Consider the following 22,590-nt stretch of genomic DNA (forward strand, 5'->3'; position numbering starts at 1 on the left):
GATACAGCTATGACAGTGAGCATTTCAAGGGACCTTGGTTTTGGGATATTTCCAATTTTTTCCTACCCATTCCAAGCTTGCACTGGTATTGAACATACTTGGCCTGTTCTGAAACTGTCAATGCTTTCTACCTCTGGAGCTTATTCTGTGAAACAAAACAGTCTCCATGGCAGTCACAACTCCCCCCTCCCCAACTCTCCCCAACCACCAGTCCCTGGAAGTCTGTTTTTGTTTTTCCCATGTCATTTTTTTGAGACAGGGTCTGGCTATGTAGCTCAGGCTGTACCTACTCCAAACACCCATGTAGCAGAATCATATGGTATTTGTCTTTTATGTCTGGATTTCTTCACCAAGCATAATGTCCTGGTGGCTCACCAATATTGTAGTATAGTGTCACAATTTCCTCCCTTTTCAAGGCTGGACACTATTCCATTGTATATGGACATACCACATCTTCCTTATGCATGTATCCACTGATGGACACTTGACGGCTTCCATTGTCTCTGATGTGGTTATACACATTGACACTCTCTGGTTTTTGTTTAATGACATTTATGTCCCTTGCCCCCACAGGCTCCAGTATCCTCCTTTGTTTATTATTTTTTTCCATGACAGGGTTTCTCTGTGGCTTTTAAGGGCTGTCCTGGAAGTAGCTCTTGTAGACCAGGCTGGTCTCGAACTCACAGAGATCCACCTGCCTCTGCCTCCCGAGTGCTGGGACTAAAGGCGTGCGCCACCAATGCCCCAGTATCCTCCTTTGGAATCATCTCTCCCTTACCTCACCAAGTCACTCTCCATCGTTTCTTATTTTTGAAAGGACTCCACCACCAGGCTTCCTGCCTGTGGCTTCCCACAGTGCACTGCTAATAGCGAGACTGGGGGACAGGAGGGAGAGCAGGGTGGAAGGGAAACTGGCTTGATTTACTGTCCTGGTCCCTCCCCTGCAGGATGGTCCCAGGCTGGCCCAGCTGAAGGTTTCTTTCGAGGGCTCCATCATCTCTGTTAGGTCAGGCAGCTCATTGCTGCCTCCTGGTCCTTCGGGACTGGGCTTGGTAACATATTTGTGGGCAGGCTTTATTACTATTATTATCTTTAAATCACAGTTATTTGTTTCTTTGCTTGTTTGTTGAGGGGGTGGTGAGTGGTTTGGAGGAGGCAGTTCTTGCTTTGGGTCCTGGGTTTCAGAACTCAGGTCATTGGGCTTGTTAACAGGTGCTTTACAAGCAATCTCTCGGACCCTATTGTTACAGTTATTACCTTAAGAACTGGGGACTAAAGCCAGAGTCTGGTGTGTGTGAGGCAAGCGCTCTACCAACTGAACTACAGCCCCAGCTCTCTTCTCAATTTTAATTTGGAGGCAGGGTCTCACTAAGTGACCCCAGACAGACCTTGACGTTATGATGCTCACCTCAGCCTCCTTGGTAGCTGGGATGATAAGCTTGGTTCACCAGGCTCAGCAGGGACTTCATAGGGACTTTCTAAGTCCTCCTCAGACTGATCTGTTGTTCCAGACCTGGCCTCTCCATCTGCAAGCCCATGCTAAAGCCTTCTCCACTAAGGTCCCCCAGAGCCTTCAGTTAAAGGAGCCACAATCCATCTCTGTTGCCAACCATCATGGGTGACCATTAAAATGTCTAACCACAGGTATGTTAAGGATGCCGGCCAGTTAGGATGGACATTAGGCATGCTACTCAACCAGGCATGAACTTAAAGGTTTTTTTCTGAGACAGGGTCTTGCTATGTGGTCCTGACTGGCCTGGAACTTGTATCTATCCTCCTGCCTCTACCTACTGAGTTTGGAGGTTTGGAGGCCACAGGTTTGAGTCACCACTCTCAGCTTTAGTTGCTAGATCTTGGGAAGCCTAAGGGAGAACCAAGAATGACTGGGATTACCCAGATTTTCATACATGCTGGCCCAGGCACAATTTGTCCTTGAAACAACTAGCAGGGAATAAGGTAAATGGCCTGTAATCCTAACATTAGGGAGGCAGATGAGATGCAGGAGGATTGCTGCAAGTCCAAGGTCAGTCTGAGTCACTTATCGGGTTCCAGGCTACCCCAGGCTTCATGGTGAAAGTTAGTCTCAAAACAAGAATGGAGATTCAGTGTTTACAGAGCTGATTACCCATGTCTGTGTCTGGCAGCTGAGAGCTGGCCACTCTGATGGATCAGAGGCAGCTGTTAGGAGGTGTAGGCCAGTGTACACAGTGATAGCTATGCTTGGTGTAATCCTGTGACCGAGAACTCAGCCCTGGGAGCACCGTCCCTGCAAGTTCTCAACCTGTGGGTCGCAACCCCTTGGAGGGGGACAATTGACCCTTTCACTAGTGTCACATATCAGATATTTACATTGTGATTCATAATAGTAGCAAAAATTACAGTTATGAAGTAGCAACGAAATAACTTTATGATGGGGGTTGCCACAATATGAGGAACTGTGTTAAAGGGTCACAGCATTAGGAAGGTTGAGAACCCCTGATCCAATTAAAGAAAGAAAAGCAGGGAGAAGGGGGAGGAAGAGAGAGGAGGGAGGAAAAAATACTTATACTGTATATTCATGTACATATTTGTCTATTAAGTTTATTATGTCTTTCTCTCTTTCTTTCTTTTTTGTTTTTTTTGAGACAGAGTTCCTCTGTGTAACAGTCCTGATTGTCCTGGAACTTGTGTTGTTGACCAGTCTGGCTTCGAACTCACTGAAATCTGCCTGTTCCTGCCTCCTGATGCTGGGATCAAAGGTGTGCACCACCTCTTAGCTTGTTATGTTTTTCTTAAACTCCCTTTTGCAGTCCTGTGGCTCCATACATCTGAGAACTGATTGCCAGTCAGCATTCCCTAGAGACCATCACCCCCTCCTTACCTCTATCAGCAAAATACACTTGGCTCTGGCCTTCATGGGAAGGAACTCAGCATACAGCGTCACCCTAGGCAAGCAAAGAGACAGGGGCTAAAACGGTGGGAAGATGGAAGATTCCGAGTTCCCCCAATAATGCCCAATAATGAACAACATCCTCCTATAACAGTCTGTGGATTCCTGAGTCTATTTCCTGGGATCATGGCTACAGTCAGGAAATCAATAGGTTCTTACTGTGGCTCAAGGCTACCTTCAAACTCGCCATCTGCCTGCCTTTCCCTCTTGAGTGCTAGGATTAAAGGCATGCGCTACCACAGTCCGGCTGGGACCTGCATTTTTAACCAACTTCCCAAATGATCCTACGATTCCATCATGCTTCCTTTGAGGTTGGCTGCGGAGTCTGGGAAAAGTCTAGTTGTGGGTTTATAGGCAGCTGTGTTAGCAGTTGCTATCCCTGTGTCATATTTGGCCTTTTGCCCTGGGGGACACCCTCATTCTGGGTTCCTGATGTCTGTCTGTGTCTGGTGACAACCACATGGATAATGCCAAGTCGCTCAGCAGTTGCATCCAGGGTGTTCGATGCCAGCCTGCTCCCTCATGGGTACCTTCATCTTCACAGAGGGGTGGAGTTGGTGTCTGACAGATTTCTCTCGCTCTAAGGTACCATTTTGACACTTGTGACTAGGACATAATTGAGATTTGTCAATATCTTGTTCTCCATAAAACTGGCTGTAGCTACTGGCTATTTTTTACCTGAAAGAACCATGGCTGCATTGGTCACAAATTGTAGTTTTAATTTGTCTTTCTTTCTGCATTTATAAATCACATCCTTATATAAGAAAGAGCTCTCCTGGGGCTGGCAAGATAGATGAGCGGATAAAGGAACCCGCTGAGAAGTCCAGTGATCCGAGTTTGATCCCTATAACTCCACAGGATAGAAAGAGAGCAGACTCTTACAAGGGGCCCTCTGAACTCCACTGTCTACTAAATCACCTGGACCTGTGGATTCTCCCAGCTGTCATTTACCTGAATGATACTCTGTGGATGCTCACAGCTCCCCCTACTGGACACAAAAGCTACTGTCTCACTCTCCCTCTGTTTTGCTTATCCTCACAAAAGGACACTTGAAGTTTTGTGAGATTTTTGTTCAGTTTTTGTGTGTATTTTATAACCCAAAATATCACTTGTGATTGATGATAAAGACAGATCACTGTTTAGCTCCCTTTTAAAAATTAGAATCCAAATCTTGGGGCTGGAGATTGCTTAGTGGTTAAGAGCTTGGAGGACTGAAGTCAGATTCCCAGCACCCCACGTAGTGGTTCACAACCACCTGCAACTCCAGGTCTAGGGAATCAGATGTTCTATTCTGGCCCCTCAGGCATTGCACACACATAGTTCACATACACACATAATGTACACAGGCAAAACTTGATACATATAAACCATTTTTTAATCCAATTTTCCCCTTTGATGCTGGAGTTTGAGCTCAGGGCCATGTGCAAGTTAGACAAGTGCTCTACCACTGGGCTGTATCCTAAGCCACCAAATCTAACATTTTTATAATTTAGAAAAAGAATTGTTTTTAGTGTGTGTGTGTGTGTGTGTGTGTGTGTGTGTGTGTGTGTGTGCGCGCGCGCGCGCGCGCCTTTTACACATATGCAGTGCCCTCACAGGCCAGAAGAGGGCGCTGGATCCTCTGGAGCTGGAATTAAAGTCATGAGCTATCTCCAACATGGCTGTTGAGAATTAAACTTGGGTCCCCCTCCAAGAGCAGTCAGTAAGCACTCTTAACCACTGGGCCATCTCTCTGTCCCAAACCAAACACTTTTATGCTTCCCCATAGACACGAAGGAAGATTACTCAGCATCTTACTGTGACTTCTCTATTCTGCTTTAAAAGGACAGGAACCTGCCAGGAGGGACAGCTCCACACCTCTGGCATCGTCCTCCCAGCAGGGCAGGTCCCAGAAACAGCACTTCTTCTCACTGTTTAAGTGCACAGCTCTGTGCAGTACTTGTTCCGCACAGATGCTGTCTGGCATCAGTCAGGTTCAAATTTGAACTCAGTTGCAACTGGCCTGGGAGAGCAGCCTGCAGAAGAAGCTCTTTGCTGTCCCTGCTGCTCTGTGGCTTGACTTCACTGCCTTTCACATCATGAGTTAATTTCAGGGTCGTGCAGCTCAGTCAGCAGCTGTAAGCCCTGGGTTTGATTCCTGGCACCGCTGGCTACAGACTTAGGCTGCAGACTTTGTGGTTTTGGCTTCCTGTCTTGGATCCCAGGTGGCTGTGCCTGGGTGGAGCCAGATGGATCCTTCTAGGTTCATCAGGTCATCTAATCCACCCCTTGACTGAAAATGTGAACAGTCTCTGCTGACACAGCAGAACTGCTCAACTGCAATACTGAGTTAAGTAAATCTGTGTTAAGTGCTAGGTGGTTTGTGACTAGCAACAGCTAACCCTCACCTTGACTTACAGAGCACCTGCTTTGATTAAGCCTCTGGTGAGCTGGGTTTTCTAATTAGTCAAATGGGGGTAGGGTTGGACTAAGGTTGTGTGAAGACACATAGCACAACTGTCCTGTGATACTCAGGTGCCATCTTTGTTGCCAACGAATGTTCTGTACTGAAGGGTTTTTGTTTTTCTTTCTGTCTGTCTTTTTTTGTTTTGTTTTATTTTGTTTTTTGAGGCAGGGTTTCTCTGTGGCTTTGGAGGCTGTCCTGAAACTAGATCTTGTAGACCAGGCTGGTCTCGAAATCACAGAGATCCGCCTGCCTCTGCCTCCTGAGTGCTGGTATTAAAGGCGTGCACCACCACCACCAGGTCTGTACTGTAGCTCTTATTGACAATGTAAATGTGTGTTTGGGTAGGCAGAAATGAAGTAGGGCAGAAGCAGAGAAGAGGGCTCCTTACAAGAGATTTGCCTTCACATTGTTGTGGTTTGGGTGTCTGGCACACGTGCCTGGGGGTTCATGTGTTGACGCTTCATCCTCAGCCTGCTAAACTTGATCCAGTTGTGATGTCTGGGGGTGGGGACTCAGGGCTGGGAGAGGTGATCAGGGTTAGACAATATCCTTAGGGTCAGTCCCAAGATTGAATTCTGGCCTTTTATGGGAGGGAGGGCAGGGGGCAAAGGAGTCTTGCTAACCTGGAACTCACTATGTAGCCCAGACTGACCTCAAACCCATGGTAATCCTCCTCGTCCTTCCCCCAGCACTGGGATTACAGGAGAAAGCCACCATGGTCATCTTGGATCTTGGAGATTTGGTAAGGAGATCTGATGACATGCGTGTGTCTTCTGTCTCTTGCCAGGTTATGTCCAAGGCAGCTCAGTAGCTGTCAGCAAGGCAGCCAGCCACTAGTGGATGCAGCCCCTAGACTTGAGCCAGGACTATGAGCTGAGATAACCCCCCATATTTATTTATTTATTATTTATTTTTGGTTTTTCGAGACAGGGTTTCTCTGTGGCTTTGAAGGCTGTCCTGGAACTAGCTCTTGTAGACCAGGCTGGTCTTGAACTCACAGAGATCCTCTGCCTCTGCCTCCTGAGTGCTGGGATTAAAGGCATGTGCCACCAACGCCCGGCTCTCTCCCCATCTTTATAACCTACCCCACCTGTGGCATTGTGTTCTCGAAACAGCAATGTTTGAGTTGCTGTTGACTTATCTTAAAATTTTACCCCAAGATGTCATTCTTGTGACTTTCTGAGGAACCCTGGCTGGGCAAAGTCACTCTATACCTATGGAAACTTTTAATATTCCCTAACTACCTAAAAATATTGTCACCTAAATGTTTCCCAACACAGCACTTAGGGGAGCTATCTTTGTAACTCGATAAGAGCGCTGGCTAATTACGACATAATTAGGTTTATGTAAAATGACTACATCTGAAGTGCTAAGGAGCCAGAGCCCTCTCGGGTAGCTTCGGAATTCTCTAATTTTGCTTGTAGTTTTATTTGTCTTCTTCACAGATAAGACAGCTATTTAGTTGCATAAGTGAGCAAGCAAGTTGTAGCAAATCTCAGGTCATCCATTAGCTAGCTGTGGGACTTGGGGCACACATGTCCCTTTTATTTATTTATTTATTTATTTATTTGTTTGTTTATTTATTTATTTGTCATATGTGCATGGAGCTTTGGTGGCTTTGCTAAGTGCTTTGGTGGGACAAGATGTTTATAAAACAGGAAAGGCTTTGGGAGATCTCAGTGATTTAGACCACAATGTAGAGAGTGTCCGTAAAAGAGAACACCCTAAGAGACTATTTTTTAAGAAATGGTAAAAACAGAGAAGGAAGTCTGTCTGAGTTGTTCAAAGACAAATGAAGCAAGGTTGGTGTTGAGCTGGAGTCCCTAAGGAGAAAACCGTGTGCTAAGGGCCTTCAGAAAGGTGTTAAAGCCTGAGGAACAGTTGGTGGAAGACATTCGTGACAGAACAGTACAGGTGAAGATGACCAAGCCTGATGCAGGGTGGGTAATTATCCCCCCAGACTAGAAGGACATGTTTCCTTCCTGAAAAAGGTTACACTAGGGGTAACCTGAGCCAGGACAGTTCCTCCAGCCACTAGGGGGCGCTGCTGTGTTGCCAATAGCTCACGTGCAGGACTCTCCGGAGCTGGGCCACAATGGAGCCACTAGCTGTTGTCAGCCCAGATTTATGATTGTGTCTGTTAATGACCTCTGGTTAGAGCTCCAGTGGTTTTTAATTCATAAATAGTGTGAAACCGTGTTTTTCCATTCCAGGAAAGCATTGCAGGATGCCAGCTCTACACAGCCTCAGATGAAGCCATCTGGAAGACCTGGGGAAGGAGTGGACAGGACTCACTGACCTTCCACAAGGCAGGAGGCTAAACATGAGAGTTAGATCCATGTGGTCCATCTCTCCTTCACACAGACTTTGTCATCCACCCCCAACCCAGCATGTGACTTCCTTATCAATGCCTTGGGAAACTGGATGCTTGCCAAGCTCTGACTTAATAGAAAAGGCTTGTTGGTTTGTTTTGAAGCCTGGTATCAAGAATCCCAAGCTGGCCTTGGAATTATTACTTAACCGAGGATGACTTTGAGCTTACCATCCTCCTGCCTCCAGCTCTCCAGTTCTCGGATCACAGGTATGAGGGACCACACTCAGTTTACAGTGCCGGGGATCAAACTGAGGGCTTGCTGGGCAAACCTGAAGATGATCATGTCTCTCACAGCATTTAGCAGAGCCTATGGAATGGCCCAGGAGAATATTTGGTAGGAAGGGAGTACTCTCCCAGGCATCGTTCTGGGTACTTTGTATGTATTATCAGAATGCTGTCAGGGACCCATCAAGTGGGCGGGTGCGGGTAAAACCAACGTATAGAGAGGGCCAGTGACATGTCTGAGATCACAGCACTGAGCCAGGGTTCACACCCAGGTCTTCTGGTTTGCAGAGCCTTCGATTCAACCACACTGACTCAGGATGAAGCTCCCCTTTCTAGAGATCATGTCTCCAGAGTGTCCCAAAGGAGGCCCAGCAGGCAGTTTATGACTGTAGAGTCCCTGGGCTGTATGTATCACATGCTGTGGCACCCCTGGCACTGATGGCCTGAGCAGTGGCTAGACACTGGCTTGCACATGGTGCTCTTTAAGAACGAAGTATGCACAGGTGCCTTTTAAACCAGAAGTCGTTGAATGACTGCATTCCCATTAGAAAGAACAACTAGAAGTCAAGGGGTTAACGTAGGAGTGGTCTCTGTTGCTATCATGGAGTCTATGGGGTGGATTTGTGTGGACTTCACCTCAGTATCTTCCAGAGGTCTTGGCTCTCATAGAGAGAAAGCTTTCATACCTGCACAGTTCAAGGATCCCATAAGACATTTTTGTTGTTGTTGTTCTTACTGTTTTGTTAGTTTGCATTTATTTTTTGAGACAGCATCTCATTCTTTAGCCCTGGCAAGCCTAGAACTTACTATGTAGACCAGGCTGAACTCAAACTCATAGAGCTCTGTCTGCCTCTGCCTCTGCCTCTGCCTCTGCCTCTGCCTCTGCCTCTGCCTCTGCCTCTGCCTCTGCCCCTGCCCCTGTCCCTGCCCTGCCCTGCCCTGCCCCTGCCTCCTAAGTGCTGGCATGAAAGGCATGTGTCACCACATTTGAAGTCCCACAAGACTGTAAGTTAACAGCTGCCACCTAGTAACTTTGAGCTCCACATTTTAAGAGAAGAAGAAGCAAACACAGGAGCCACTATTTGCCAGTGAGAGTAACTGACCCCAAAAGTTAGGACCAGCTAGGACCATCATAATGCAATTGGGTCACCCTCGTGATGCTATGGATGTCTGTAAAGAGCATGGTGGCCAGGGATGGAACCCCTCCGCCGTGACGTCTGGTCACCCACCTGATGGACCAGTTACATCAGCAATCGATAATGCCAAAGGTTTGGGGATTTTAGACTAGGAGACAGGAGGGAAAGGGAATCGGCACCCAAGGCAGTCCTGAGATCAGCAGCAGTAGCGGGGCCTGTGTTCTATCCCTCTAGCTGTCCTTGGGAAAGTCTACAGGGAGAGACTGACTGAGTCCGGGAGGGACTCTTCTCGGATGGGTGCAGTCTCACCAGGATGCATGGCCCTCTGAGGAGTACAAGGGGCAGACTGCAGTGGCTGGTACACTGTGCCCCTGGATTAGTTCAGGCTCAGCCACTGAACCAGGGGCTTGCTCCCCCTGCACCAGGCAGGAACATTACCTGCAAGAGTTCATAGCTGGACCCTGTACAGGCTTTGCCTTGGCCCAAAGGTTGTAGCCTAAAGGTTTGGAACAAAGAATATCACCTTTTCCAAGTCTCAGTGTCCTCCCCTGAAAAATGGAGCTTATGTGATCCGTCAGCACACACACCCCTGCTGGCACCCACGGTGTGCAGATATTAAACGAACTATCAAAGTTAGGTCTGTTTTGTTATGGCTTTGCTTTTAAGGCCGTTGGACACTGTGCTGATGCTGTTGTTAGCTGAAGGATACTGATGCTAGCTAGCACTGCCTGTCCTGCGATGGCTCCAGGTTCTAGAAGCCCTGCACAGCCATTCCCACAGTCCAAGGCAATGAAGGCACACAGCCATCTCCAGGACACTGGGACTTAAACCTGGGGCTGTTCAACTCCCTCCTGTGAGATGATGTACTATTTGACAGATAGATGTACTCACACCCCTGTATGCTATAAACCATCACTAGATGGCTGGTAGCACAGAACATAGTACAAATGCTATCCACACGGTCAACCATTATATATATCCTTTAGTGACTAATGTCAGGGAGGATTCTTGACATGTTCATTTCTTCCCTCGGTATTTTTAAATCCAAGGTGGCTGAACCCATGCATACAGAAGGTGGTTAGGCCAGATCTGGGTATTTACTTACGACTGGGGCACCCCTCCGATCCCAAAGCCCACCAAGCCTCGGAGCACCAGGATCCAACTATATACAGGCGCAAAAGCACTGAGGACGCCATAGTACAGGGTCCAGAGCACGCTGATCTTCAGCCCCTGTGGAGAAGGAGACAAGAAGTCACAAGAGCCTTGGGCACCTCCGGGTATGCCTATAACCAGATAAAGCCACCAGTCAAGGATGGGTGGGTGTGGCCCAGCTACAGCATCTGCCCTTGGTTCCATCCCTGGCATTGCTTTTTTTTTTTTTTTTTAATGAAAAAGTTACCAACAGGGGCTGGAGTTAGGAGTGCTGGCTGCTCTTCTGGGGGACCTGAGTTCAATTCTCAGCACCCACATGATAACTCCACTGTCTGTAGTAACTACAGTTCCAGGGGATCGGATACCCTCTTCTGGCCTCCCCGGGCACAGCAGGCACATGACACACAGCCACACATGCAGGTAAAATACCCATTCATATAAAATAAAAATAAACAAAATCTCAAAAGATTTTAAGTTATCAATAGTCTCACCCTACAAGCAGCCCAAAAGGCAGGGGACATCGTGTGTGCTCTGTGTGCTATTACCACTAGGACATCCTGGTTGTCACTTGATTACTATTCAGTGCCAGTCAGGCTCCAGAGGGTCAGCACAAGGCACACATGGTTCTGTGTCTGACTCCATTGCCAACAACCTCATCATTGACACAGAAAAATGCTTATGCTTCTTCCTAGACCTTTGCTCTTCTTTACTTCACAGGATGAGGGGACACAGAGCAAATGTACTTGGACCAAAGCTAATTGGGGACCTTCCACAGACTGAAAACTCCCAAACTGTGAGCCAAACAAACCTTTGTCTTTATAAGCTGGTACTTGTTATAGCAGAAGATAGCCAACTAACAGTGCGACTAATATTATTTGTGAATTTTAAATAAAGGGAACATGATGTTCATTAGGGTTTAGAATTGGACAGAGACACCATGATAAATATGGCAAAATTTAAGAAAGTGTTAATTTTAATTACTCTTAGAGATGGAGAAACAAATTCAGGATAAATGTTATTTAAGGGATGCCGGACACTGACAGCTATCATTCATTCACTTATTTATTTGATGTATACATATGTTGAACACTTGCTATGTGCCTAGCATAACACTACTGATACATACATATATGTATACATATGTAATTTATTCATCTTTTTCTTCAATATGCATATATTGAACACCTGCTGAGTACTTAGCCACAGGACTACTGGAATATATGGTCCGTTTGGGAATATACCATCTGTCCGTCTGTCTGTCCATTCATCCATCCATCCATCCACATGGCATGTATGTACTGAGTGTTTGCTGCTTGCTTGGCACTGAACTGCAGGAAGGGACCTGACAGTTGAGTCTCTGACTTCGCAGGACTCTTGTCTGCATTTTATAAACTGCACTTTCACAATTATGTGGGATCACTGTAGCACACCTCCAGGGAGAAGGTTTTCTCATTTCTGTTATATGAATTATCTCAGCAGAGTAGAAGAGTGATTTGCTCAAAATCAGCACATGGCAGGGCCAAACCTGCAGCCAAAGCTTCCAACACCTGACACTTGAGCTCCCTTCCACCAGGGCCTTTGGTAGCTCCCATTAACCTCCAACAGACTGTGAATTCCTTGAGATATGGCAGGGACAGGTGGGGCATCAGCGAGAGAACTCCACTCTGGCCAAAAGTCACCATGACAGATCGAGGGTCTTGGTCACTCAGTATCTTTTTAAAAATGGAGGCAACTAATTGAAAACCCCATAAAACCCTATGAGGGATAAATAAAATAGGGGGCTGGGGTGTAGCTCAGGGTTAGAATGCATGATTAGCATGCAGCAGGCCCTGGGATCAACCCCCAGCACTAAAATCTGGAACACATGGGTGCGTGTCTGTCTCTGGGTTACAACCTGTAGCCCAGAAAGCCTGGGATGCATTCCTGGATTACACTGACTGGGTGACCTGGTTACACTACCAATGCTCAGAACTGTAGTAATTACAATGAGAACATTCTAACACGCATCGGCAGACACCTATGCATATCACACATTCTTCATTTTGTTTTTTGAGATAGTCTCATATGGCCCAAACTAGCCTTGGACTCACTGTGTACCAGGGATGACATCGTTCTGCTGAATCTCCCGCTCCTCCCAAGTACTGGGATTACAGGCATGTACCACCCACACCCAGTTTTATTCGCTGATGAGATGGAACATAGCCTTGTGTGTATTGGGCACTCTGCCCATTGAACTGCACCCTAGCCCTACATACATTTTATGGTTGGACTCTTAGTGCTCTTCTTTTTTTGTGTGTGTGTGTGCAGGGAAACTAAAGCTCAGAGAGGTGAAGCAACTTGCCTTGCTCCACAGTGGTAGAAGACGGGGTGGGGAGTAGGGACATAGCTTCCATTGCCCCCACCATTCCATGGCCAACATAAGTCCCCAGGCATTAGGAACTGCCATCTGAACCAGGAGTTTCACTGAACCCTAATGCAGACACCTATGTGGACTTGGAAACCTGTCACCTGTACCAAGACAGTAAGAAGCCCCTCTGAGAGCTGGGTGTTGGTGGCACACACCTTTAATCCCAGCACTCAGGAGGCGGAGGCAGGTGGATCTCTGTGAGTTCGAGGCCAGCCTGGTCTACACAGTGAATTCCAGGACAGCTAAGGCTGTTACACAGAGAAACCCTGTCTTGAAAAACCAAAAAACCAAACAAACAAAAAAGAAGCTCCTCTGTGTTTGATGGGGCTGGTAGGTTGCTGGTATGCCCAGGCCCCTAGAGAAACCCAGAGGAGGCTTCCTAATTACAGCCCACTCCTTGCTTCTTGAGTTGCACAAAAACGCCATCATGGGAGGAGAAGCCATTAGGGGCCACTTCCCCTTCCTCTCTGGTCAAACCAGCTGCCTGTTGGGTGTGAAACTTAGGTAGCCTGGGAGCAGAGGCAACCCTCCATGCAGCTTATTTATTTGGGACTAACCTCTTTGGGGAGAACCCAGGTCTGCCAGCAGCCAAAGTCAGGGTGAAGAATGTGGAATTTGGAGGCAAGCACCAGGGTGTAAATGCTGGCTGCTATGAATGGGGACAAGCGTGGCATGCAGCAAGAGTAGTAATAGCCATTTATGAAATGATTTATCGGGGCTGGAGAGGTGACTCAGAGGTTAAGAGCACCGACTGCTCTTCCAGAGGTCCTGAATTCAATTCCCAGCAACCATATGGTGGCTCACAACCATCCGTTATGAGATCTGGTGCCCTCTTCTGATGTGCAGATATACATGGAAGCAGAATGTTGTATACATAATAAATAAATAAAATCTTTTTTTAAAAAGAAATGATTTATCTGTGCCAAGACCTCGTGTGAAAGGCCCTTCACTCTTTGAAATCACCCCATGGAGTGTCTGAGCCATCTCATGTATGCATGAGGACACAAGGCTCCAGGAGTCTGTATGGGAAGCAACTGAGACCTGACCCCAAGCAGCCTGGCTCAGCATATGCTTTCCACAGAAAGATGTTCCCTTTTTGTTTGCCAAAATGAACCAACTACGTGGGTATTGGATAAAGTGTTAGTGGTCTCAGGTGATGGAGAAAGGGGGCATGGAATTAACTCTGCAAGTGACAGCAATGTCAGAAGGCCTGGCACTTTCTCTCCAGACCAGGTCCCTCAGTACCCTGTGCACTGTGGGGGACAGGAGGGATGGATTCCTGGCTTCTACATATGAGATGCCATTATCAACTCTTCCCTTAGCTGTGGCAACCTAGTCTGTCCCACACATTGTCAAATGTTCCCCTCCCCTGCATTGAGGAGCAGTGTTCTAGAAGGTACAAAAATGGGGTTATAATTTACAAGATTTGGTAAGCATCATTATTGGAACCCCTTTTATGCATTTTTAAAATCCAAACTCTTTGGTCAGTGAGATGGCCCAGTGGGTAAAAAGTTCATGCCACCAATCCTGACCACAAGGGTTCCATCCTTGCCACTCACATGTGAAAGGAGAGAGCAGGCTACCTAAAATTATCTTCTGACCTCTATGGGACAGGAGGCTGTACACACACACACACACACACACACACACACACACACACACACACACACACACAAATAAGTAAATGTAAAAACAATAAGATAAAGTTGAGACCCAAACTCATAACCTTCTTCTCTCTGTTCTACCAGGCTGGCTGCCTCTTGACACACGGACATGAATCACTGGCCCCAGGGGCAGAATATTTACTCTTCCAAGAGAAGCCAATTGAAGATTGTTGTGAACTTTTAGGTAAATAAAAAGCAGCTGTGTGCTGTGGGATAATCCTTTTGAGCACTGTGAAAATGTGTTGCTCTCACTGGTATAATAAAAAGCTAACTGACCGATAGCTAGGCAGGAAGAGGTTAGGTGGGAGAGCCAGACTGAGAGAACACTGGGAAGGAGGAGGGCAGAGTTGTCAGGATGCAAAATGAACTTGCTGTGCTGAAAAAAGGTACCACCACATGATAGAACGGAGATGAGAAATAAAGGTTAATTTAAGATGTAAGAGCTAGTTAGTAACAAGCCTAAACTAACAGCCGAGCATTTATAATTAATAATAAGTTTCTGTGTGGTTTGGGAGCTGTGTTGGGAACCAAAAATTATCGATTATAAAGTTTCTCGGGGTCCAACCCTCTGCTCCTAGCTCCTATTTCCAGGAGCCTGAATCTCCATTGTCTTGCAGATGCAGGCTAAACTGCGGCTGAATGGCTTGGCTTCAGTGGAGAATGTATCCTAGTTTGCCTTACAGTAGACCTAGGCCCTAAGTGTGCCATACCTGTGCGGGAGCTTTGCATGCCTAGGGACTGTTTGGGTGTGCCTCTAGGGTTAAAATAATTACATGATGTCAGCTTTATACAGGAGAGTAGATGCCTTCTGCGTTCACCCCCACTGTTGAAAAGATACTTAGGAGGTTCTAGAATAAACCAGAGACTCCAGTTTCCAGCATGCACTGAGAGCCCTCCAGAAATGACAAGAGGCCTGTGTCTGGTTTTTATCACCGTTGAGTAGCTAGGAGTTTCCAGGTCCACGCACCCCCACTCAAGGATGGACCCGAGGCTGTTTGTATGGCTCCAATTACAGCCCCCAAGGACATCAGTCCGGAATATATAGCCTCTGTAGCGTGGGACTGGTACAAGTGGGGCTCTGGCAGAGCTGCCTGGTGGGACAGAAACTTCTGCCTATAGCTGTGGGCCAGAGAGATGGCTCAGCAGGTTAAGAGCTTGCCTTGTGGGTAGTCCGAATGATAATGGCAGCCAAAGGCTCATATATTTGAATGTTTGGTATGTAGCTGGTAGAACTGTTTAGGAAGGATTAGGAGGCACAGCTTTGGAGGAGGTATGTCACTGCACGTGGGCATTGAGATTTCAAAAGCCTGTGCCATTTCCAGTTAGCTCTCTTGCTTGTGGATCAGATGTGAGCTCTCAGTTACTGCTCCAGCACCCTTTTCAGCCCAGGAGACTGTGCAGCCACATTCTTCCCACCCTTGCTAAAGCATCAGAGATGGTCCCATGATGTCTGGACCACAGAGTGCAAGCATTTACATTTAGAAGAGGAAGGAGCCTTACTGTTTTCCTGCCGTACTGATCTGAGATGTTTCCCCAGAGCGTGGAACTGGACATCATGCCGATGAACACCACCTATGGGCAGACAGACGACAGTTCCTATTAGCAGCACCAAGTGAAAGGTTTATGTTTTTGTTTAAATTATATATAAAGAAAAAGAGGAGGAGGCGCAAGATGAGACATATTAACTAGTTTATTATAGGCACGAAAGAGCAGGGAGACTAAGAGAGAAGAGGAACAGGGGTAATGGCTGACTCTCATGGCCGGTCGCCATAGAGAGGCAGAGAGAGCGCATAGGTGGGAGAAGAGAAGGAGAAGCAGAGAGAGAGTGAAGCAGGAAAGTTGGAACTTTTAAAGGGAAGACTGCGCATGTGCACTGAGGTTCCACACATGCCCAGAGTCCTCACGCGTGCGTGGTGGGTGATGTGGTGATGGCATGTCCCTGTGCGTGCCCTGACTGTTGTCAGGGGACAGGGTCTGTCTCTTAAAGAGGTAGAGCCAATTTCAGCATTAAAGCCTGAACTTTTCAAAAGGGAACAGCAACTAGACACACACACACACACATACACACACACACACACACACACACACACACACACACACACACAGCACTACACTGCAAATAAACCTGTCACTGAGACACACTTCCTTTTGCTTTTTGACACAGGGTCTGTCTATATAGTTCAGGCTGGTTTCAAATTCTCCATCCTCCTGCCTCAGCCTCCTGAGAGCTAGAGTTACAGATGGGTACCACAACACCCACCTTTAGGCAGGTCTCCCCACAGTCACATTGTGGGTGTGTGCCCTTGTTACCCCCATTCCTTAGAGGAGGATGCTGAGGTTCAGTAAAAGGAAGTCCCATGAGGGCTCCCACAGCTGTTAAGTATGTAAGTACATGTCTTGGGATGTAGACCAGGCTGCCTCTGAAATCCCAGAGATCCTTCTGCCTCTGCCTTTGTCTCCTGAGTGCTGGGAGTAAAAGTGTTTGCCAAAATATCTGGATTTTTGCTGTTGTTGCTGTTATAGGCTCTGCCTATATAGCCCCAACTGGTCTTGAACTTGCAACCCCCTGGTCACAGTTTTCAGGTGTGCAGCACTGTGCATAGCTTCTCTGTCATAATCCTTCTTACCCCTTCCTTGTCCCTCCCCATCCTCCTCTTCTTCTCTTCTTCCCCCCTCCCCCTCCTACCCCCTTCTCTTCCTCTTTTTCTTTTTCTTTTCTTTCTTTCTTCTTTCTTTCTTTCTTTCTTTCTTTCTTTCTTGCTTTCTTGCTTTCTTGCTTTCTTGCTTTCTTGCTTTCTTGCTTTCTTTCTCTTTTGGTTTTTCGAGACAGGGTTTCTCTGTGTAGCTTTTTGTAGACCAGGCTGGCCTCAAACTCACAGAGATCCACCTGTCTTTGCCTCCCAAGTGCTGGGATTAAAGGCATGTGCCACCACCGACCAGTCCTCCTTTTTTCTATACAAGTCTTCCTACTGACTTCTCTCATCCCTAGTTTTCTTCTCCACAAAAAAGTGTGCAAAACCCTCTGCACAGGGTCTGGCCCATCAAGGGCCTTCTAAGTCTAGGTTATGAGCCCAAACCTCACGAGAGAGACCAGCAAGCCTGTTACTCCCCAGGGAGAGTGCAGGGAAGGGGGGAGGCTCTCACTTACTCATCCCCCAACCCCTCACATTTTTTACTCAAGATTGTGCCAAAACCACAAAAATGTAGGAGTGTGCTCTGTACCTGACTCCCACTGGGCTGTGATGTCATGGCTAAATTAGTTTTATCTGAGATAGCACCCCAAACACTCAGATAAAACTGCAATAATGACCAAACCCAAAGCATCCTGGTGTCTGTCACAAATTAAGCACTGCTCTTGGCCACAGCTGGGCTGTGCAACCTGGAATGAGCAGCTTAGTCTATCTGTGCCTCTCTTCCCTTCCACCTTGCAGAATTGAGAGGGTTAAAGGGCACCGTGGAAGCTCCAAATTGTCATTAGTGTTGATTGCCAACTTGACAGGGCCTCGAGTCACCTAGCAGACGAACCTGTAGGCATGACTGTGAAAGAGTTCTTGGTGGGGCCGACTGAGGTGGAAGAGCCATCCTAAATGCAGATGGCACCATCCCACGAGCCAGACTGAGTAAAAAGGAGGGAGACATGGGGACCAGCAACCATCTCTCTCTGTTTCCTGACCCAGAACACCATGTGACCAGCTGCCCCAGACTCCTTCACGACAGACTGTGTCTCCTCAGACCATCTGCCAAGTCAACCCTGGTTCCCTTGAGTTGCCTCTTGTCAGGGATTCGGTCAGAGCAGTGAGACTCATAGCTAAGACAGATGTACACTGCATTCAACATGGCTCCCGCCCTTTGAACATTAAGCTCCCCAGGAGCATTAGCCATTGTGATTATGGTTGCTGCCCTCTCTCCTGGCCCTTACCGTTTGTCCGAATCCCCAGAACAAAAATGGATTGTTCTGCCTCATTCACCTTCAGAGCTTCTTTCTAGAGAGCATAACACCTCCCACTCAATGAACGTGTACTACCTGCCAGGGGCCTCACATTTCCAATCCTCACATCACCCTCCTGGGAGGGAGGATGGCATTTCCTGTCTGCAGCTGGAGAGGTGAGACGCTCCTCCTGTGTGTACATGAACATCTGGTGGGTTCCAGATTTTATGAGGTCCACAAGGAGCTAGAGCCCTGGATGGGTAGAGTTGGCTGCCAACTTGCTGGGACCAGTCACAGAGGAAGAGGGGATGGGGTGGGTTGGGGAACTAATTGGAGCTGACACCAGTGGTTCCATCCAGGACTACTGTGCTCGGCTAGTTTTATGTCAACTTGACACAAGCTACAGTCGTTTCAGAAGAAGGAACCTCAGTCGAGAAAATTCCCCCACCAGATTGGCCCGTGGGCAAGCCTGTGGTATATTTTCCTGATTGATGGTTCATGCGGTAGGTCCAGGCTCACCATGGATGATCTTTGCCAGGTGGTCCTAGGTGCTATAAAAAGGTAAACAGAGGGGCTGGAGAGATGGCTCAGAGGTTAAGAGCACTGACTGCTCTTCCAGAGGACCCAAGTTCAATTCCCAGCAACCACATGGTGGTTCACAACCATCTGTAATGAGATCTGGTGTGCAAGCATGCATGCAGATAACTGTATACATAATAAATAAATAAAGTTAAAAAAAAGGTAAACCAAGCAAGAGTAGGCTGCGATTCTCCACGGCCTCTACTTCATCTCCCGCCTCCAGGTTCTCTCCCTGACTTCCCTCAGTGATGCACTGTGATGTGGAGCTGTAACCTGAAATAAGCCCTCTCCTCCCCAAGTTGCTTTAGGTCACGGTGTTCATTCCAGCAAGAGAAAGCAAAGTAGGACAGCTTGGCTCTTCTCTGCAGAGCCCAGGCAGCAGGAGAAGGACAACACCCCACAGGACACCAGGGGAATCTGCGAGCTTCAGGACTACCTACCGAAGTCAGCAGTGCCACCTGCCAGCTGGGGAGTCGCCACTCACAGTGCAGCTGAGGTGCCAGGATACTGAGGATCATCATTTCCATGGCATCTGCCATCTGTGGGAGGAAGGGATACTGTGAGGCCGAGGCACATCCTGCCCTGGCCTCAGAGACTGCAGCCAACCCTCTGCCTCCTCCTGTTGGCATCTGCACAGACATCCCATGGGAAAGCCTATGGGATTGAACCAGTGAGCTGCTACACAGGGACCCAGATGACAGCTGATGTGCTTGGTGTGTTTCCCCACACTGTGTTTGTCTGCTTGCTTTAAAATTTTATTTTAAAATTTTGTATTTATTTCTCTCTCTCTCTTTTTTTCTTTCTTTCTTTTCTTTTTGTAGACCAGGCTGGCCTCGAACTCACAGAGATCCACCTGCTTCTGTCTTCCAAGGGCTGGGATTAAAGGCATGCGCCACCTCCTTGTATTTATTTCTCTATGTGCATGGGTGTTTTGCCTGCAAGTATGTCTGTGTACCATGTGCATGTAGTGCTCTTGGAGGTCAGAAAAGGCAGTTGTGAGCCACCATGTGGGCACTGGGAATTGTGGAAACTGAACCTGGATCCTCCAGATGAGCAACCAGTGCTCTTGACTGCTGAGTCATCTCTCCAGTCACTCTTTAAAATTACATTATTTGTTTGTTTGTTTGTTTGTTTGTTTGTGCGTGCGTGTGTGCGTGCGTGCGTGCGTGTGTGTGTGTGTGTGTGTGTGTGTGTGTGTGTATGTGTGTGTGTGTGTGTACACCATCTCACAGGCCCCATTATGTGTTTTAAGTTTTTGCTTATTTGTGAGACAGGGTCTTATTATGTAGCCCAGATTGGCCCAAACCAGCAATCTTTCAGCCTCCACCTCCCACACACTGGGATTACAGAAATGTACCACCATGGACAGCATCATTTCCTCATATTTTTAAAAACACAGGTTCTTGGGTCAATGAGATAGCTCAATGGGGAAAAGCACTGGCTGCAAAGCCTGAGGCCATGAATTTTATCCCCAGGATCTACACACTAGAAGGAATGAACCAACTCTGTCCCTGCCAGTTGTCTCCTGACCACCACATACATGTTCACCATGGTACACACACTCACACATTCACACACACTCACAGCCACACACTCACACCGTCACAACACTTTCTCACACACATAGTCACACACACTCAGACATACATACACTCATAGTCACACACACTCAGTCACACTCATGCAGTCACACACACACACACACAGTCACACACACTCAGACACACATACACTCATAGTCACACACACTCAAAGTCACACTCATGCAGTCACACACACACACACAGTCACACACACTCAGACACACATACACTCATAGTCACACACACTCAGTCACACTCATGCAGTCACACACACACACAGTCACACACACTCAGACACACATACACTCATAGTCACACACATTCTCACAGCCACACATACTCATAATCACACACTCTCAGACACACACACACACACACACACACACACACACACACACACACACACACACACACACGAAATACAGGTGCTCCCCGGATGAAGTGAGAAAGTGTCACATATCTAAAAGCTGAGCACACATTCTCAAGGAGGAAGCAGACAGACAGACAGTGTAGTCTTTTCAGTGCAATCACTCCTTTGTCTTTGGTTGGTCATGTTTTTGTGAAGAATTGTCTGCTTGTTTAATGAACATAGTGTTTGCATATATTAGCATATATTAAGAAGCCCTAGTTACTAAACATCTTGATTCTACTTTACAACTAAACAGAATATTAGAAAGTTAAAAGCAGATCCACACACAGGCCATGGGAGTATGGGGGACAGCAAAGGCAGACGCACACAGGCCACAGGAGGGTGGGCACACTACAGGTCTGTTTCTAGTTAGTGAGAGAACTGGCAGAGAAACTGATGGTCTGTTTTGACACACATGTGTTTGGGTCAATTCTCACATCATGCTCAGAGAGGCCTTGCAGATGGATTAAAGATCCAGTGTTGTGACTCTGGGATTCTTAGCAAGCAGTTGTGAACACCTTGAATCAGAATTCATTCTTTATTTTATTTTACTTTTGGCCATGCTGGGGGGTGGAGCCCAGTGTCTTGCACACAGCTAGGCAAACACCTGAACTATACTCCTAGCCCAGATAGCAAATGTCTTCTATGAAGTCTGTTTTCCTGGGTAGGGATTTGACCCAACACCATCACCTCACAGTAGCCCTGAGTCCCCAGGGGCAGGGATCCACCTCTGTAGCTGGATGCTTCCTGAGGGTGATGGCCAACCATGTTCAACTTCCTCCCAGCATGCACCTGGGCCATTACTATATATGAGCTTTGAGGATTAGCATTCAGGCAGAAGCTATGTGCAGAGAGAACTGTGCTATGCCTATGGCCATGGTACCCAGCTGAGCTTCGGGGGATTCTTGGGGTGTCGATGAGGTGCTGTGCCCAGAGACTTACCCACGCCAAGCCAGTGAGAACAGAGAGCTTCCACTGAAATCTTCCAAACCCAATGGCTTCCACCGCATCTTCCACCATGAAAGTGTCTAGGGAGGAAAAGGGGGAGAAGAGGAGGGATCACTACATCTTGTATTTGTCTAATATGGCACCTGGGGTGGTCCCCAGACAGGCTAATTAACTGTAGCATGTGCTGCTATAAGAACTAATATCATAGGGCTGGAGAGCTGGCTCAGAGGTTAAGAGCACTGGCTGCTCTTCCAGAGGTCCTCAGTTCAATTCCCAGCACCCATATGGTGGCTCACAGCCATCTGTAATGACATCTGGCTCCCTCTTCTGGCCTGCAGGCATACATGCATGCAGAACAAGGTATACAAAATAAATAAATCTTCTTTAAAAAAGAAAAAAGAACTAACAACATAGCCATCATCATCATCATCATCACTGCAGAGGTTTGAAAGAAAATGTCCCCCATAGGTCCATAGGGAGTGGCACTATTAGATATAGCCTTGATGGAGTAGGCGTGGCCCTGTTGGAGGGAGTATGTCACTGTAGAGGTGGGCTTCAAGGTCTCCTATTCTCAAGCTACACCCATACAGTCTGCTTCTGCTGCCTGTGGATCAAGATGTAGAACTCTCAGCTCCTTCTCCAGGACCATGTCTGCCTTCATGCCACTGTGTCCCACCGTGAAAATGACGGACTAAACCTCTGAACTGTAAGCCACCCCAATTAAATGTTCCTTGTAGGAATTTGGCAGAGTCGCTGTATCTGGGGTAGACATTAGAGTGAAGAGTTGTTTTCTAGAGGTACTTTGACCTT

At 47.3% G+C, this 22,590-nt stretch overlaps 1 protein-coding gene across 1 annotated transcript in view; it reads right to left on the minus strand.

The window, feature by feature from the left end:
• Positions 1–22,590, minus strand: part of Svop (SV2 related protein) — a 62,012-nt gene that overhangs the window by 16,043 nt on the left and 23,379 nt on the right. The window contains exons 3-7 of the mRNA XM_027415975.2: positions 21,775–21,860; positions 19,281–19,379; positions 15,834–15,905; positions 10,216–10,340; positions 2,861–2,924 (exon numbers count right to left, since the gene is read on the minus strand). Coding sequence (XP_027271776.1) covers positions 2,861–2,924; positions 10,216–10,340; positions 15,834–15,905; positions 19,281–19,379; positions 21,775–21,860 — 446 coding nt within the window. The remainder of the gene's footprint in view (positions 1–2,860; positions 2,925–10,215; positions 10,341–15,833; positions 15,906–19,280; positions 19,380–21,774; positions 21,861–22,590) is intronic.

The sequence above is a fragment of the Cricetulus griseus genome, chromosome 4 (genome assembly GCF_003668045.3).
Source record: "Cricetulus griseus strain 17A/GY chromosome 4, alternate assembly CriGri-PICRH-1.0, whole genome shotgun sequence".
Classification (NCBI taxonomy): Eukaryota; Metazoa; Chordata; class Mammalia; order Rodentia; family Cricetidae; genus Cricetulus; species Cricetulus griseus.